Raw genomic sequence first — 18,544 nt, 5'->3', positions numbered from 1 at the left:
GCCGCCGCGGGGCGCGCACGGACACACCGCGGCGGGGCGGTGCTGCGGCCGCCGGCTGCCGCCGCTCCTGATAGGCTCCGGGCAGCCGGACGCGATTTGCATCGCGGGTTATGATTGGCTGGGGCTGGCGAGGGGCCGCCTCCGCGCGCCCCCGCTGCGCGGCGGAGGGACCGGCTCGGAGGGCGGTGCCGCTGGGACCGGGCACCGCCAGGAGGCGCTCGCGGAGCAGCCGGCTGTGATTGACAGGGCGGGGGCGGGAGCACGCGGGCTCTGCGCCGCGCCATTGGCGGGCTGTGCTGAGGGGGCGGGGCGGCGCGCGGCCATTGGTGGAGCGGGGGGCGCTCCCCCCGTGGGGCGGGCGCGCGGCCCGCGGTCCGTCAGTGCGGGAGCGGCGCTGGGCGAGCGCGGCCCCCGTTCCTCCCGGCGCGGCTTCGCTCTCTTCCCTCCCCTTTCTCCCCTCCCTCCTTCCCTCCCTCGCCCTTCCCGCTCCATTCCCGGCAGCGGTGGTGGGGGGGGGGGTCTCCCGGCCTCGGTGGGGACGACGATGGGGATGGCCGGGTTCTCGCTGCGCTGCCCCGCCGGCTGCTGACCCCGCACCGCCCGCGTCCTGCGGACACCCCGCGCCAGGTGAGGGGGCTGCGCTGAGGGAGCTCTGCGCTGGCAGAGGGGGGTCGGAGCGGGGCGGGGGTGGGTGGGCGATGCCGTAATGCGGAGGGGGAGGCGGCGGTGCTGCCGTACGCATCTGTGGGGCCCCGCGGAGGGCTGAGGCCGGGAGCGGGGGGATGGATGGCTGGATGGATGGAGGCAAAGCACTGGATGCTCTGGAGCTGCCAGGGCAGCGGCGCAAGGGCGTGGGGCCCCGTTCGGCCTTGTCATCTGGCCGATGCCATCTCCTCATCCCCCGGGACTCTTCCCTCCCTTCCCTTTCTTCCTTCCCTTCCTCTCCTTCCTTCTTTTTTCCCCGCGCGGTCGCTGCCCGGCCTTTCCATCGGCTGGATGCCGCCCGCCGTGCCGCGTTCCGCCGTCCTTCTCCCCCTTTCCAGTTCGGATTAGGCGGAGGCGACAGCCGCTTGTTGGGGGTCGGGGGGACAGCCCTTCGGCTAGCCGGGATTGTGGCAGGAGAGGGTTCTCAGGGAGGCGTCCCGCCCTGTGCGGCGGGCCCGGGCCCGGCTGGCTCGGCGCGGCTCCCGGGGCAGCCATGTTGGGAGGATGAGCTGACAATCCTGGCGCTCGGGCGGGCGGCGGGCCCGGCGGCACCGGCGGAGCGGGGGCAGCGCTTGCGCCCGCGGAATTCGCCAGAAGCAGATGGCGAATTTATGTCGGTTTTCCGGAATGTGAACACGTTCATACCAAATTCTAAAGGATATTTCGCTTCCAGCTCCTTAGCTCAGTTCTTTTTGCTGTTGCACAATCCAGTGTTGGTAAATAGCCATGTGTGCATGTGATCAGGTTTCAGTGCTTCGCCAAGTTCTGCAGCACTGTTCGATCTGGCATCTCCACCTGGTACAGATATAGCAGAGCGTGTGTGTGAGTTCAGCTGAGGGATCACACTGTCAGCACTGCCTGAGCCTCATGCGGCACCTAAAATTGGCTCTGCTGGGGGCCCCTTGTTCAGAAACCCCTGCTGCCCCGAACAGCTGTTTTGCCAACGTTCCGTGTGCTAATCTCTGTCCTTGTTTTATTTCTTTAGAGCTCTTGCACTGATTAAGTTACGAGCAGTTTTTTTGGTTTAAAAGTTAGCACATTCTGTGATACACAAATATGACACAGTGACCGGTTGTCTTAAATAAAAGTGATTCTTCTTTATTTGTGATGTGTGGTGGGTTTGGGGTTTTTTTTATTTGAATGCAGAGATACAGATTTTGAACATTGTTTTGTAACCACTTTGAACTTGTTGCAGACTTCTCTGAATGTATAAATAATAATTTGAGTCTAAATCCCTGCTCTGCTTGTAACTTTACTTTAAAAAATAGCAATATGTTTGTATTTTGACACTGCTTAAAAACTGGTTTGCCAAAACTTTCAAATACATCCAAGTATTCAAGTCTTCGTGTTTCTTCAAATATTTTTGTGAAAGTCCAGATCTAGTTGAGCCTATGAAGGGTGATTGATCAACACAGTTGGGTTTGTCAGCTTGAATACCAGTAAACAAACAAGGTATTTAGATGATTTTTTTAATGACACACTTTAATATTAAAATATTGGTGTGTGACTTGCAGGGTGGGTATCTTTAGTTTAAAATAAGTGTAAAACTAGAATGTAGGATTTGCTTTTTGCTGATGAAGCTCACTAATCAACTCAAATGTCATCTACCACCTGTTCTGGAGCCAGTGGTAGATCGCCTCGAAGACTCACACACACAGTTGCCTTCTTGGTTCCTGACTGGATTCATGCAGACTGAGCATTAAAAGAGACACAGCTAGTAGACTCCTTCCAAGACATTAGGGGGATGATTCATTCTAGCATGGATGGCAGCCTTCTAAGCCTATAATGAACATTTTAAAAAAGTTGTCTTTTATGAATATTGTTCTTCTAAATCTGTACCACGGACTGTATTATGTATTTTGGTTTTCTCTTTTTCAAGTTATGTTTCCACTCTGTAGTCAGCATTTTGTAGTAGGAAGTGATACTACTGGTTAATGTGAATCCTGAAAAACCAGTTGCAATTTATTATCTGTGATGCTGTGTAACTTGGGGCTCATTTTGCCTTATTTTACCAGTCTGTGTGATGGGGGCAACGCTGCCTTTATGAAGTGTTACGACCAGTTAAAGTTACTGGTAAGAAACCTCAAAACCCCAACAGCTTAAATGTATGGAAAGCTTGGCAAATTATATTGGTTTTGGTTAATTTTCTTATTAATGAAAATTAAATCTTGCATAGGGAATTGATATTCAAAACACCTGAAATCCATGTGCAAGTACAAGTAGGTATTTTGCTTACTTCAGCTATGAAAAATAGCAGAGTTGAGAACAAATGAGATTTAAAATTATACCACATTTAATTTTCCATCAGCACAAAAGTTAGGGTTGGAAAAATTGGTAATTGCAGAAGTCCAGCAGTTAAATTTTCATGTTGCTGGTGATTTTGTGACCTCTTCTGTGAGAATCTCTTCACAGTTGTGTTTCAAACAAGTCTGTCATTTAGCTAGTGCATATGGAGTCTCTGGAGGTGTGATTTTCATGCTTTCTTACTGTGAATATGATGTTTAGAGGTACTTGAGAGCATTTTTTTTATACATATATATACTTTTTTTTTTTTTTTTTTTAAAGTAGATGATTTTTTCATCCCACCCTCTGTTTGCCAACTTCCCAGATATAGTTGTTGTCTGCAGAAATTAATGCAGTGTTCTGAGAGGTGTTTTTATGCAAACATCAGAAAAAAATTCTTTGTGGGACCCTACAGTAAGAAGGGAAAACAAACCCCCTACATTTTGTAAACAATATTATAAGAACATATTGGACAAAGTAAATTGTGTCACTGTGAACTTGATAAAAATGGATGTTTTGCACGTGACAGATTATTAAATGGTATTTCATAAACGGGATGCTGAGGGGCCATGTATAGTACCATTCCTGTTTCGAAGAGCAATATTCAGGGTCAGTTGGATAATAGTTCTGGGTTGTGTCGGGATTAGTCTTGTCACTTGGCTGTGGTGTGAAGGCTCAGGTACTTATGCAAGGGTCCTGTTAGGGAGGGAGAGCCAAAATCCACAGGGTGGATCCTGGAGGGAAGAAGTTCATAATGAAGCTCTGTGTTTGATGCTTTGTTCCACACAGAAGTATGCACCTCTGAGCAAGAGGGAATGAAGCAGTCTCTAGGACAACCCAGAACATCGTGTGAATTCATTCCCAGTAGTTTTCTGCTCTATTCTATGTGCAAGATTTTAGTGAAGCTTCTTAAAATTCCATATTAACGCTGAGCTGGTGGTGTGGCTGTGTCATTAATCATTGCTCAACCAGTTTGCTGTACCAGTGACATTGAGATTCAGTTGGCTTGCTCCTAAAGACATTCTTCTAGTCTGATGAAATACCTCAGGTACCTGTGAAAGTAAGGAATGCTTTAAATTGCTTCTACTTGGGGGAGTAATTTAATTTCTGCCTTCACCATGTGATGGCATTAATGAAGTTTTTTAGTTTTATTAAAGACTTCTTGTACTGTGGGAAGATGTGTCATAAGTTGAATTAAGCATGTTTAAATAGTTTTACCGAGTGTAGAACTTATTTCAGAGCTGAAATGCTTCTCCTTTAGACCTGCTAGTAAGTTTTGTACTTCTGTGATCACAACCCTGAAGTGAGCATTTCGTTGGCTATGTGGTGTGTTGATAACCAGAAAAGATGTCAGGATTTCTGGGTGCATGGTTAAGCCGAGTTGAGTTCTGCCCTGGGTAAGTCAGGTTCCAGATAGAAATGGCTGTGTTGAGTCAGACTGAGGATTAATCCAGCTCTGAATCCTCTCTTCAGCAGTGGCCATAGTAGATATCTAGGATAGAAGGATAAATCAAACATAAATAGTTTTCTCACTATGGTTTTCCAGGTTCTGTGTTTCTGTGCCATGGAGGCTTTCCTAGCCAAGGGTAGGAGCTTTTTAGCAAGGCTTATTCTTCGAATCTTACTGCTTTTCGAGGCTGTTAGACTTCAGTACTGACCGTATCCTGTGGCAGCAAGTTAAACTTCTCAGTTGTGGACCAACTGAAAAACTTTCTTCTAATGGAAAAGGCTGGTTGACACCAATACGATAAAACCAGTCTTTTTTAACCCTACATTCCAACACTGTCCCAGACATGCTTTGAAGTTTGGATAGTGGGTGTCAGGGATAGTTTCCTGCAATGAAAGTGCTCCATCATTTAGATTTGAACAAGCATTTTGATAATGGAGATGAATTTAATGGTGGACATTTGCCTGAACATAGATAGTAATATTTACCCTGAAGGCAGTAATTCTTGATTTCCTCTTCTTCCTTAGAGTGTGTCCTTTAATCAGTAGATATACAAGTAGTTGATGAGTTGTTATTTCCTTTGAGAAGAGGACTTTCCCAGGACTGCAAGGGGCTCTTTAAGGGTACACCCTTTTCTCTGGAGTCATATGTATTGAAAGTCGGAGTGCTGTGGCCCATGACACATGTGTTAGTTTTAATATTATTGCTAAAGCATTGTGGCAGCAAGGATTGGCAGTGAGAGAACCTGGATATGGGGTATATGGTCATTGCCTCATGATGAAATTTAAGTAGCTCTGTCTTTGCTGCTAAAATTATCTTTGTTAGGTTAAGCTTAACACATGTTGCAACCAGATATTTATTTTGGTATTGGCATCCTTACTTTCTGGAAGAAAATCAAGTAATGAAAACAAGTATTTGTACACTTCAAAAGAACTGCTTCAGGTGACAGAAACTATTGACTAGGGAGATGGTGAACAGGTGCTGGTAAGTGTATTTCCAGTTCTGGCTTTGAAGTGACACCTTTTGGGGGGAAGGGAGGGAGCAGAAATTGCATTTATCAAGTAACTTTGAACCTTCCTAATTTTATCACCATCTTGAATGCAGTACCTGTAAATAACTAAATGATATTTTTCTCCTTAGAAAACACCAACAGGAAGGATAACTTGAAAGGCTCTTGACCCCTTCCAGTTCCTTGACTGTATTGCAAGCAGCCAGGATGTCGGGGGCTTCAGTGAAGGTGGCTGTTCGGGTCCGGCCTTTCAATTCCCGAGAAACCAGCAAAGAGTCCAAATGTATCATCCAGATGCAAGGCAATTCAACCAGTAAGTTTATTTTAATCTTGTAAGGGAGTCTTTCTCTGTTCCCAGCCTTCCTACTTAAATATTTTATTCTGTTGGACTGAGAACTGTGTACATGGTATCATCTAGAATTAATCTTCTTCTGCTTTTCTGAGGCTGTCATTACAAACTAGATTATCTCTGAATGTGAGTAGAAAGTCTAAATCACAAGTATCTTGATTTTTATACAGTTGTTCATGGTGTTTGCTTCTGCTGATCTGAAAATTCTACAGAAAGATTGGAGTTCTAAAGTGAAAACCTTTTTGTTAACTTCAGTGTGTGGGAATATCATGTGGCTTGACAGATTCAGGGATACATTGCAGACCACCACGTGATAATTGTGGGGGTATAAGTCCTGCTTGGATCTGGTACTTTAGTTCTTGGTGTGCTTATTCTGTAGTATGTGCTTTTGGTTAAGAACATAATTTGGGTGAGAAAGCTGAGATGAAAAGGGTATCAAGTTTTATGCTTTCCAGAGCAGATGTCTAAATGACAGCAAAATAACAGACTACATAAAATCATCTTCTTTTCTAACCAATTAGAAGTGTTAGGCTTCCTAAATAATGGTTGTGGGTCTAATTTGGAGAACACTGTTCTGTGGGAAACTGAATGTGGGCACACCTTTTTTGCTTGTTTGGTTGGTTGTTTTTCATACTTGAGGTCAAGACAGTATTGACAGCATTTGAGGGGATGGCGTTCCTCATCTGCAGACCAACAGCTCTGCCCATAAACTGCTCTTCTTGGGGGAGTTTTTCATTGTTAGGTAATCAAGTAGAGCCGTCTTGTCTGCAGCTGTAGGAAGCAACCCTCCAAGAGCACTGAGTTATTTCACTGTCTGATTACTTGAGTGTTTACTCATGCTTGTTAACACAAAGGAGGTTTCATACAGGCCTCTCCCTTTTTTTTTAGCCAGGGTTGTACGTCAGCCTGCTTGTTCTTCTGCAATGGAATTTAAGTCCTGGTTGTGGTCACTTAAATTATATAGAGTGTTTATGGTTTCATTGGAAGAGAGGTGTCATAGAGAAGAGAGCTTGTGTTTTAGTGGAGAAAATTCTTGTCTTCAGACCTTATGTGAAATACTACCCAAAGAAACTTTTTTGGGGTTGGATTTCAAAATTTCCATTTAAAGTAGGGGTGGGAAGGGTTTGAAGTTCTCTCATGTAGAACATATGCTTGTATCCCATCGCTGGATCCCAGTGTAGAATGGAAGAACTGTAGACTTCATTAGAGGACATTTGTTATGGAAATTCCACCAAGCTCTGGACTCCAGCAGCACCACCGGGTACCTCTGTAATAGCTTTTCTTGCTGCAATCATCACAGCAATAATTTTGGATGCTTAAGATGTTTGAATTCCAGGAGCCTGTGGAAACACCTCAGTTGTGGTGCAACAAGGAGGGTGACCAGTCAGTCGCTGGCAGTTTGTTTGTCGGAGTTGGGGCTGTGGTGTAGGCCAGACACTGGTTCTGTTTCTGAATGCTGGAGCTGCACTACAGGGACATGTTTCCAAGAAACTACATCAGCTATCAAAAGGAGAAAAATACTTCCAATTTATCTAATTGGAAATTCCTTTACAGAAATGACTTCTTTTGCTGTATTTTGTACTCTGAAATGTTCTAATCTGCAGCCTTTTATTTGAATGCTATGGCTCTGATCAAGCTGGGTGGTGTGACAGATGGTCCGGCTTAAGTCATTGGGGCCATTACGGACTGTAGAAAGGAATCATCAGTTGCAATAGTTAAACATTGTTACAATCTGTGGGATATTTTTCCCTGTATTTCCCTCTTAGAGGGGAAATACAAGAAAGCAATGGGCAGAGGAATAGTTTGAACAGAAGAGGATTGTATAATAAAGGATATGAATAAGGCATTGTTTTGTTTGGTGGGAAAAAAACCAGCAGAAGTCTTTTCTCCAAAGAATCTCCTTAACAAAGTTTTCTGACACACATAACTTCCAGCTGAAATTCTTCAGCTGGTATGCTTTTAGGCTACGTGTTAGGTTTGGGGGACATAAGTGCCATTCTGCCAAAGATTCTTTTGTTTTCATGATGCTCAGTTTTTTGCAGCCCCACAGTTACATTATTGAGCTCCTCATTATTTGCTGACTAAAAGCTGAGCACATAAAGTGAAATTAGTGTATCTGAGACTCATATCTGATGCAGCAATTTGAAAATAAAGGGAATTCAATAGTAATTCTTGACTAAGGATTTCCTGCTTCACACCTTCAAATGTGCCAGTGAAGAGATCAAGGCTTAGATAACTTGCCTCTGAGAAGGTTGTTTTTTCATTTCCGCACTGATCAAGTTGACAGAAGGCAAACTGGAGAGGATGGTGTTTCTCTTGAGTAGTAACTATTTTAAGCCTCCAAGACAGTTAAAGTTCCCTTATCTCGGAATTCAAGCCTAATGGACGGTTGTGATACTGGATTGATGAGACAGCGTGAAGTCTGACAGCTAAGAAGTGATCTTGACTGTTACTTGAACTTTAATTCTGTATGTATTGATTGGCCAAGCTATTTTACAGATCCTTTGTGGGTCCCGCATTTAAACTTTGTCCAAGTCTAAGTTTTGCAAATGTATTGGCAGAGACTACTGCATTATAGTGAAACTGAGGCAAAGTGCTCAGGATTATGTTAAGGAAAGCAGTATAAAAATACAAATAATTAAGTATATGACAGATGTACTTTATTTATAAATCCTTTTAGATGAATATTGAAAAAAGGAGTGTTTTTTGACATACATAACAAAGTAGGTTCTTGAAGTCAGAATGCCACCAGGGTTCTTGCCTGACATTCTGCTTTTGTTCAACAGTTTTTGTGTGAATTTGGCTCTTTATGGCTTTGGGGATTGCCTGTCATTCACAGGGTGCTTGCCAGCAAAGCTAAACGTCCCTCTGGGTTAGAAAGCTTATACTCAATTTCATTACACAGTCCTTTGCCTGAGAAGCAAAACAACATAATTTGCTTGTGCACTCCTACAGAATTTACTTGTTATCCTATCTGGCTTTAATGTAATTTCCTCCTAGAAGATCAAGACCTTTAATCAAGATTCATAGTAGGTCTCTGTCTTTATAATTTCTCACTGTTTAAAAATGACAGTGCAGCTGAATACAGTTCTATATATGTCTTAATCTCAGAAAAAGAGAATTTGTACTAAGATCTTTAACCCATAATGTTAAGGACACTGTGAGTAATTGGGACTTCTGTTTTTCTGCTGGAAGGATGCAAAATGTGGGAATTTTGAAATCAGTACTTGAAACCTATCTCTTTTTTTTTTTTTTTTTTCTTTTTTTTTTTTTTGCCTGCTCTACATGATGACAAAACTATTATTTTTTTCCTGTATGCTTGGAAAGGTATTGATCTGCAGTAATACAGCATCGTGCACTTAAATTGTCAGTCTTTGTCTTAAATACACGTTGCAAAACTGAGATTCTGCAGTTCAGCTGAAGTCACATGTGCTGACTGCATTAAGGGGCTGGAATTTGGCAGAAGGCCTGTGCTGCTTGGATCATATCTAATTGCAGATGGGATCCATTTGAATGATACTGCCAGAAGTTCTTCAGTGGACACAGGAGAAGTGGGGGTAGGAGAAGAGAAGGTAATGGAGGAATTCTTAGAGACAGGACAAATTAGAAGCTGTAAAATTCCTTTATTTAAGGAATGCAAACTACTTTCCAAAGGAGAGGTAATGTCATCATCAAATTAGTAATGAAAAAACTCCATCAAAACAGTAACTGAGTGGGACTGATTTCAGAAAAGGCCATCTTTTTTAATAATTATCTCTTAGAAAGCATCCTAAGAAACATAAGCTTTGTTTTCAAAAGCACCTGCTAAGCAAGTGAATTTAGTAGACCGAAATGCTGTTTCTGTTCGGAGTTCTGTTCTGAAGAGCATGTTCTTTAAATTAGTGATTAGGTGGCTTATTGTGGCCAAACTCACAAGTGGCTTTTTAAAATTAATAGTTAAAGTATAAATAATGGTTTTCAGCATATCTTGATTGAATATGTTTTAACTTCTGCTTTTTCCAATTTTTGTTCAGAAATATTTACACTAATGCATCATGCCCACAATGTATTAATTATTTATTCCTGTCCAGTTAATTAATTGCTGTTTTTGTGGTGAGTGGGAAAAAGATTCTGCAGTGTAATACATGAAAGCTGACCTGTAGATCTAAGAGTGTTTTGTGTGTCAGTAGTTCTTGTGCTCATTCTTGTATGGGCTTTTGAAACGTAACAAATATAAACAATGTTGGCAGCTGCTGCCTTGGGTTATTGAGTTGAAAAACGAAGCTGTTCTGTGCCTAAAGACTCCCTGAATGTTGTGCTTTTTCTGGTTTGGCTTTTGTTTGTTTGAGGGTTGATTTGGTTTGGTTTTTTGGTTTGTTTGTTTGTTTTGTTTTGCTTTGGTTTTTTTGGTGGAAGTGATTTGATAATCCTGCCTGTAAGTAAATAATGCATAAATAAAAACAAAAGAAAATGATGCAGAGGTTCAAGCTTGTAGCTACAAGACAGCATTTAGATACTAATCACTAGCAAAGACCCCAGCAGGCTTATTCTTTTAAAAATCTAAATAAGTGTAAAAAATGAAATGAACAAAACAAGGAAATAAGGAAGTACCCGACTTGGAATGTTTCTGTTGCAATTAACTGTGCGCTAGATTAATGAAAATAGGGTTTAACATCTTGTGTGTGTGAGTGACAGACTAAACCAAAGTTCTCAAACTATAGTTCATCTGTGATTATTGTATGTTCTGGTTTGCCATAAACGATACCAGTGAAAAGGGGCACCTGCACAGTCCAGGTTATCTTGGAAGGACTGAGTACAACTGGATCCTCAGGTGAGGACTGAAAATTACCTGTTGAGATTTTAACTCGGCAGTAGTCTCTGTGTTTCAGTAATGTTGGCTGAAGGTATTGGATGTTTAATAAAAATAGGCCTGGTGAAGTGGTCCCATCTGCCAGCAGCAATAGTCCCAGCTGCTGCTGTGGACATACGGCTGTCAGCTTCTCATCCAGGCATCCTTGGCATCAGAAAAGCTTGGTAAGACATTCTGGAGTTAATCTGTAGAGGTTGTAGGAAAAAAAGTATATTCTAATGGTTGTTTCGTTTAAGTTTTTTTTCTCCCTAAGGTGTATAAACCTCAGATCTAGACTTAAATGATTAAATTAAAAAAACCAAAACAAAACAGAAAACCTAATACAGAAGCATCTAATTTTAATTTCTGCTTTGTTTTCGTTTTTTCTTTACTTTTTTTTTTTTTTTTTTTTAAGATGTGTGCTGCTTTATGCAATTGTTCTGGAGCAAATTAAAAAGGGGTGGGAAAGCAGGACTGAACTTAAAAAGCTTTCGGTTTATTGCATGTTTGTCTAAATTAGTGGTACTTGAAATATTATACAGAAGTCAAAACTATTGAAAGCTTCATAGAGTAAGGTAACCTCATCATTAATTTAGCCATCTCATTTATTGATATACTTTGACAGGGTATATTGTTAAATTTAGCCTTTCTCAGTGTCATATAGCTTAAAAAGTAGTAAGCTCTTTCAAAGAAACTTGATCCTAAGGGGGAGGAAAAAAAGAAGCATGGTTTGCTTATCTTTTTCTTTCTGATTAATTTTTAACTGTTTCCTTAACCAAAAGATGTCCTAAATGGTAATGAAACCCTGTTGTGTGTGTATGCCTTCAGGAGAATAATGAGTTTGGTTTTATTTCTGCATTGTTTTTCTGTAAGTGTAGTTTGGATAGTTTCAGGAAAGAGCTTGTACCATGGAAATAATATTTGGTCTAAATAATGGATGAAGAAAGGCCTTACAAGAAACTGGTTTTTATTGACTATGATTGAGTACATGTAGAAAGTAAAATGGTGGGAATTTATATAACATGTGCTACATAGACAGAAAAAACAAGTAAAAAAGTTCATTGTAGTTAAATGTACTGTTTTTCTGTCTTGATGAGATGCTTTCAGTGAAAGTATAGAAAAGTGGCTTAATTATTTTAGATAGACTTCAGTCTTGACTCTCAATCTGTCTTATGAAAATAATAATTTTAGATATCTCAGAAAATAAGCATATTCCCTTTCTGATACCTTGTGCCTTCCAAAAAGCATTGATTCTTAAAGCAGACAGCTTGGTTTTCTTGTTTGTTGTTCTTTTTTCTTTCGAGTGTTTCTAGTGTTTTATACTTGTATCTTGCATGATGAGGTTGTCTTGGAAAAATAATCAGCATTGCAGGAATGTCACTTCACCCATACCCTGATTTTTCTGGTCTGTAAATCCTCGTAAGCGGTGCAAGCAAAATGAATGCTTGTCCAATATGATAATACTGCACTGCATTCATGGTGGGTGTGTTATCACAACAGGCTGTTTATGGGAAGATAAATTGTGTCACGTGGAGGGTGCCTGAATGGTCTTGTGGTTGAGGTTTGAAGGACAAGTCAAAGAGGTCACAGTAGCAGAGGTTACCCAAACTCTTCTGATGACTGTCCTGTTACCAATATGAGCATTAGAGCTCTCTGTGTTCTGCAGCATTAGGGTTTTCTGTGTCCACAAGTCTGTCTTAGTCACTGTCTCTGAATGCCCTGCAATATTGACAGCTCATATGTTTTGCTACAAGCCTGGAATATTTTTTTGGAGTAGAAGTAAAAATGTGGAATTTTTTAGGTGCTTGATTTTCCTTCTAAAGCTTTTCTCACGATTGAATAAAAATAGCTTGAAGTGTTAATTCTGCACTGTTAAAAAAATTCAGAAGATGACTTTGGGGAGCTGGGGGAAGATGAACATTTAATGATCTTTAAATGCTAGAGATGCAAATGCTGGGTCTGGAACGAGACTGTGGGATGACTAGGGTGTTCCAGCTGATGTTAAATGCAGTTACACTACATTATGTTACGAAATTAGCATGAAACTACAGCAGAGCAGTTTCTGTCAGTGGTGAGTTCTCCATGCGAAATGCTTCCCCTTCAGACTTAGTGCCCACTGACACAGAGCTAGGCCTTTAGAGGTGATTCTTTTTATCAAATGTTTAAATTAACTGCCATCTTTAGTATGCAAGTAGAAGTAAAGAGAATGCAAATTGTTATTAGGAACTGCTTTAAGAACTGGATATTTTCATTCACTACACGAATTTTTCCAGAGACATACAGTATTAAGAACTGACCAAACTGACTTAAGTACTGAAATCCTTGAGACCTGGCTCCCCAAGATTCCAGTGCTACATGGTCTTCTCTTAATGTATTGCTGGTGTGTGTCTGAAGCTGAAAATGGTCTTAGGAGAGGCCATTGGCTCTTGGTGATGTCAAGTCAGAGCAGCAGGTGAAGGGAGATACTGCTTTACCTGCCTTGAGGCAGAAAACATGAGCCCAGAATTCAGCTGGAACACTCACCCAGCCACACTCACAAACCTGACACGCTGCCTTTGCAGTAGGACATTCCCAGGTAATCTGTTGACAGTGGAGGTTTTGGAATGGTTTTGGGTCAACTTTTCAGCTAGGGAGAACAGTCTGGTTCGGCTGGCTCCTGCCTGCTGCAGAGCCTGCTGGCATGCTGTTCTCCAAGAACACCAGCTGGAGAGCTGGTATTTATAGCTCCTGGATCTGTTAGAGCAGCTGAGGATGAGAGCGGCTTTCCAGCAGCTTCTGTGAGGGAGCGTTTGCCTTGCTCTGGTGCTGTTGAGCCTGACTCCCTCCCCCAGCCAACCTTTCTCCCAGTACAGGGTTGAAATTCCACAGTGGGGAGAGAATCCGGTTGAATTCCAAATGAGCTGTTCTTAGCTTCTACTTGGTTTCCTTCCCTTTTAATGATTTGAAAAATGCAAACAATGCTTTGAAAAGCAAGCACTGCTTCATGGTCTGGAAGTGTCCATTTCCCTTCATTTATCTCTTATAATAACAGCCCTGAAAGTCTGTCTTATAAAAGCACTATGGCCATAGATCTGATTGCAGCGTATGCCTAGGAAAGAAGCCTGTATTAAACGTGACTTTGTGGTGTTATTCACGTTCCAGCAAATAAAGAATGCCTGCTCCACCCTGCTCTCCGTAAGGAACATGTTCCCATTGTTGTCATTCCAGTCTACAGATGGTGCAGATATATTTTCCAGACCCATGTTTTTTAAGGGACTCTGTATTTAATGTTAATTTGGTCTTGGGGAGTCAATTCTGAAAGCCTCAGTTTTTTTGTACTGGATAAATTGTTTATTCAGACACAATAAAACTACTGCTTATATTGATCCAAATAGAGTTTGAAGAAGGCATAGAAATTAATTATTTTATATTTTTCCCCCCAAAGTTACCCCTTTCAAAGTTCTGTTTAGACCAAAATGATTTTTGAAAATGCGTGCCTGTTCCTTTACTAACAGTTAAGGAGAACAAAAGTGAAGACAGTGCTTTTCTTGCTAGCTGTTATCTCTGAGTGCTGGCATTTAGTAGGAATGTGTGCTTGGGCTAGAATAATGCTGCCACAGGGAGAATTGTTGAGGCTCATGTGAAGCCTCTCTTCGTGAGAAGAAATCTAATTTTATTTCATATGTAGAAGTTAAAGAGGTTTTGTGCCCTCAGCATTGCCTGCTGTGGTAGCAGTATGGGAATGGCAGTTGTTAACGACAAAGCAGGCTGTGTTGCACAAATCTGGGAAGGTCGGTTTTTCCGGTTCCATACTCAACTTTCATCATAATTGGGTTTAATTTCTGATTAGGAATTGTTTGTTTGTTTGTTTTTTCAAAAAAGTCCGTGTGTCCCTTCACCCCCCTTCCTAGCACAGACTGTGTACCAGCTAATCCCAGGATAAAGCCCAAGTTAATTCTGTCTGCTGGTGTTTATCTGAAGGGCAAGCTGCAGTTAGCCAGTTCTCTGGAGCACCCCACAGTGACCAATGCGTGGCATGGCTGCGGGCAGCGTGCCCTGCAGGATGACTCTGGGTGCTAACAGAGGCGGAGCCGGGCAGTCCAGAGACTTGACTTTAAATGCAGTGAGGGGTAAGAGAGTAATTTCAGCTCTTGCCTCTTGAGTGCTTTGCACTCTGTCTCTCTGTTCCAAGAGCTTATTAGAAGGAATTTTGTGTATTTGGCATCCCCAGATGTTGAACTGCAGATAATTTCTAATCCGCCAAATTTGTGACATGCTGAGGAGCAGCACTGACTGGGATGAGAACAGATCAGGCTTGGACTGCAGATTCAGTGTCATAATTGATGCGAGTTTGGAGTGGTTGAAAAGCACTTCTAGTCATTCTTTGTGCCTGCAAAAATATTTATGTGGCTGAGTAGATGGGAATGGAATGAGGGGGCTGATCTTGGCTAAGTTTCCTTGCTTTTGTGGATTTTTTTTCTTCACTTTGTAGGCTTCCTACTGTCTGTTTACTTGGTTAGTTTTAAAGGAGCCTGGAAGTGTAAGTCCAGAAATGAAGGCTTGAAGTGGAAATGTGTTTGTGTGTGTTTAGGAAGGAGTGAGAAGACAGAGAATGCTGCTTCCAGTTGGAAATACCCTGGAAGATTTTAACTTTGCATTAACTCTCAGCTGTGCTCCACACTCTGGTTATAATTGTAAAATAAGAAGTATATTTGACCTGTGCTTTTTGAATTTCAGCTTCAGAAATGAAAATTGGATTCTAAGGCAAAAAATTTGGATGTCCAAAATGACAATAGGAATGCAATGTAATGCATATTATTAAATATATGGGTACTATTTCAATAGTGGTCTTTCAAGTGTTGCTACAGTGTTTGCTAAAAAACTAGGGATGAATTTGAGCTCATAGCTTTGAAAGGTTGAAAGTATATGTTATTTTTGTGCTAGCTGTAAAGCAGATGGTGGATGGTATATAAAATGTTAATTAAGGAACAAGTGGGATGGACTGTGGAAATAAAAATGCCAAAAAATGAGGTTGCCTGTTTAAGTAAGGGTATGATAAAATCTAAATGTTTTGTGGAGATTGGTCTGTTACTGTTGGTACAGCACATCTGAAAGTATAATTCTTTCATTTATTGTGCTCCTGCTTTTTCCTTTTATTCCCCTGCACTGCTCCTACTATGTACTTGTCCTGTACAAGGACCAATAAGTTAAAGTATTTGGGTCTTACATGATACTAAAAAAAGTTAGATTATTTGGTGTGAAGAAATTTCTTTTAAAACTGTGCATTTCCTTACCTTTGGGTCAGTGAGGTATAAAATGTTTGTAGTTAAAGGTATCAAAAAGTCCACCAAACTTAAACAGCTAAGCAGCTAAAAAGAATTTTTTAAGTTGCTTGAGCTCCAGAGAATATGTGAATTACTCCTGCTTAGAGAAACTTTGGACGGTGTGAAGCAGCTCGGCTTGGCTCACTGTATAACTGTAAGGGAAGACTAAGCTTTTAAAATGCAAGCTGTGTCTCTAGGTGGGCATGGCAGTGGGTACTAAATCAGCTGCTTCACATGGGTACTGCTGCAGAGCTGTTCACACAGTGTACTTTTATTTCTCTCAATTTATGACGTGTAATTACTTGCTCTATTTGCGTACAAAGGTAGAAAACAGATCTAAATATTGTTTCTTAAGGAGAAGCTTATTATTCAAAATTTTCAGAAATTCAAAATTCAAATAAAGAAAAGTAATAATACGGGCATTTATCTCTCTCAACCAAATCAATGATTTGTAGAAAATATTTTAAGCCCATGAACATTCCCTTGCCTTTTTCTTGGCCTTCCATTCCAAAGGTAAATGATGGGCATTAACCCCCGCTGTGGTTGCTGCTTTGATCCCAGAAGAGGCTTTAGGCACTGCAGCAGAGAAATATTATCTTCAGCTTGTTTCATCCTTCTCACCTTGGAGTTCCGAGTGTGACCTGTTTCAGTAGCAGTGGTGTAGCAGACAGTGATTCTGTAAGATATCCCTTCCAGTGTCTCTTAGGTGCAGAAAGCTTAGCTTGTGGAAAGCTAGAAGATACCCCATGACCTAGTAAGTTTGTTCTTGGTGAAGCAAGGGGCCTGAAAGAGGGATTTTCTCAGAAACTGGCTGACTCCAGCATTCAGAGCTGCTCCGGTGCCATGCGGATGGTAATTATAGCTGCAGCACAAAGCAGCAGTGTCAGTTTGCAAACAGAAGAGTTAATTGCCACATTGGACCTTTGAAATAGCAGATAAACAAATTTATTCTCTAAGATAAAAAGACTATTAATGTGTTCCTGCTGTGATCGTCTGCCTTATTGCCTTTCTCATTTCCTGAGGCTCTGTAATTAAACCATTAGCGTGTGGACCGTGTGGTGAGGCTGCTGTGGGGAGAGGAGATAGATGATGACTTACTTCATGATTCACTAATATAATTCATCTTGGCCTTGCATGGTTTAAAAACCAAAGAAAGGAACTGAAAAGCTGTTAGTATTCTTGTGGATGTTGGAGACACTGGAAACAGTCCTCTTTCTCTTTTAATTCAATTTGTTTCCTTGTTCAGTAGAAAACACAGCGGGTTGAGAAACATGGTACATAAAATCGGTGTTGCCAATTCAGTCTTAATTTCTGCATCACCATTTCTATTTTTCCCAATTTAGCACATGAACTTTTAGGATAAACCTTACCTGTACTATAAGAAGCCTTTTAATTTCTTCAGAAATATCCTTTAAAAGTAGCTAGATTTCCTAGGTTTTCTTGTCCCTCCAAAGATGATGCTTGGTGCAATAGACACCTTCAAGTGAGGTCAGTTATTTCAGGTTGAATTCTTGGTTTCTTAGCTGCCTCATCATCTTCCAGGTGTTTTAATCACATTATTGCCTACCTGGGTTTAAACCAGACCACATCAGACATCTCTAATGCTGGCAGCACCCACCTGGTGTTGCGTGCCCCAAATGAAGAGGGTTTCAGTCCAGCTGAAATCTGTTGAGGTCGTAATCTTCTATTTTCTCACCCAGTCAGCTCTGCTGGATTCATTTGTAGACTGAGAATTCTGCGAAGCCAATGATTCTGAAAACGGAGGATGTAGACTGTGCTCAAGAAACAGAAACAGGGATAAAGAGACTTCAGGTTTGGACCAGAAGCTGAGTGCAAAGGCTGTGGCGGGATCACAGTGGTGAGGGGCAGCATGCAGTGTTCCTGGCAGCTGGGAGGTTTTCTCTGAGCCATTCCTGCTGCAGTGGAAGGTTTTGGCCAGGCAGCTGCATTCCCAACCTCTGACAGAGCTGCTTTCTTGCAAATTAAACTCTCTTTCCTGATACGCTTCTCAAGATACGCTTTACAAAAACATGCATCCTAGAAAGTGATTTTCAAAATAGTGACCTGGACATGGAACTCAGTGTGAAGAGCTGAGGAAAGTCTAGCTAAGAAAATAACAATAACAGTAATAATAACAACAATGGTTTAAAAAGAGAAAAAAATGGAGCAGATTGGAATGACTTGTATAACTCACAGAGCCTGAACTTTACTCTTCTCCAATGCGATGGATCAAATTTAAGCTGAAGCAAGAAAGGCAAACTAACGGCAAATTTGTAGTGCCTTTTCAGACACTAATGTGGAGATTCTATTATTTGTATGGCATTTTTGGGTGGGGACATCCAGGTACAAGGCATTACCTCTTCCTTACCTTTCAGAGCTTTGATGTTAAATTCTTAAGTGAGAAATGAGAAGTTGTTGAGTTGTAGCGGTCTGGAATACACTGCAGGGAGAGAACTAATTTAAGTTTGGTGCAGGGAGTTGTCTTTGGGATTTGTTTTTTGTTCACTTTAGGACTGGTGGAATAGTGTGAGTGGAGCTGTACTGTTGTTTGAGCAAAGCTAGTAAAGGGAAGCTAAAGCTATATATGATTGCTTAGGTTACAGCTTGTTCTGTGTTGATG

The 18,544-nt window shown here is 41.5% G+C and overlaps 1 protein-coding gene across 21 annotated transcripts in view; it reads left to right on the top strand.

Moving 5' to 3' along the window:
- The first annotated feature begins 364 nt into the window (after positions 1 to 364).
- Positions 365 to 18,544, top strand: part of KIF1B (kinesin family member 1B) — an 82,499-nt gene continuing 64,319 nt past the window's right edge. For 8 of the 21 annotated variants that reach the window (XM_048326055.1, XM_048326061.1, XM_048326069.1 and 5 more), the window contains exons 1-2: positions 369 to 627; positions 5,576 to 5,757. In XM_048326055.1, coding sequence (XP_048182012.1) covers positions 5,652 to 5,757 — 106 coding nt within the window. In that variant the 5' untranslated portion in view covers positions 369 to 627; positions 5,576 to 5,651. Of the gene's footprint in view, positions 628 to 5,575; positions 5,758 to 18,544 lie in introns of all 21 variants that reach the window. The other 13 variants (XM_048326067.1, XM_048326066.1, XM_048326065.1 and 10 more) reach the window with 3 other exon arrangements.

The sequence above is a fragment of the Corvus hawaiiensis genome, chromosome 22 (genome assembly GCF_020740725.1).
Source record: "Corvus hawaiiensis isolate bCorHaw1 chromosome 22, bCorHaw1.pri.cur, whole genome shotgun sequence".
In the NCBI taxonomy this organism is placed as follows: Eukaryota; Metazoa; Chordata; class Aves; order Passeriformes; family Corvidae; genus Corvus; species Corvus hawaiiensis.
The sequence above is the reverse complement of the archived record's forward strand: the minus strand, read 5'-3'. Positions and strand labels throughout refer to the sequence as shown.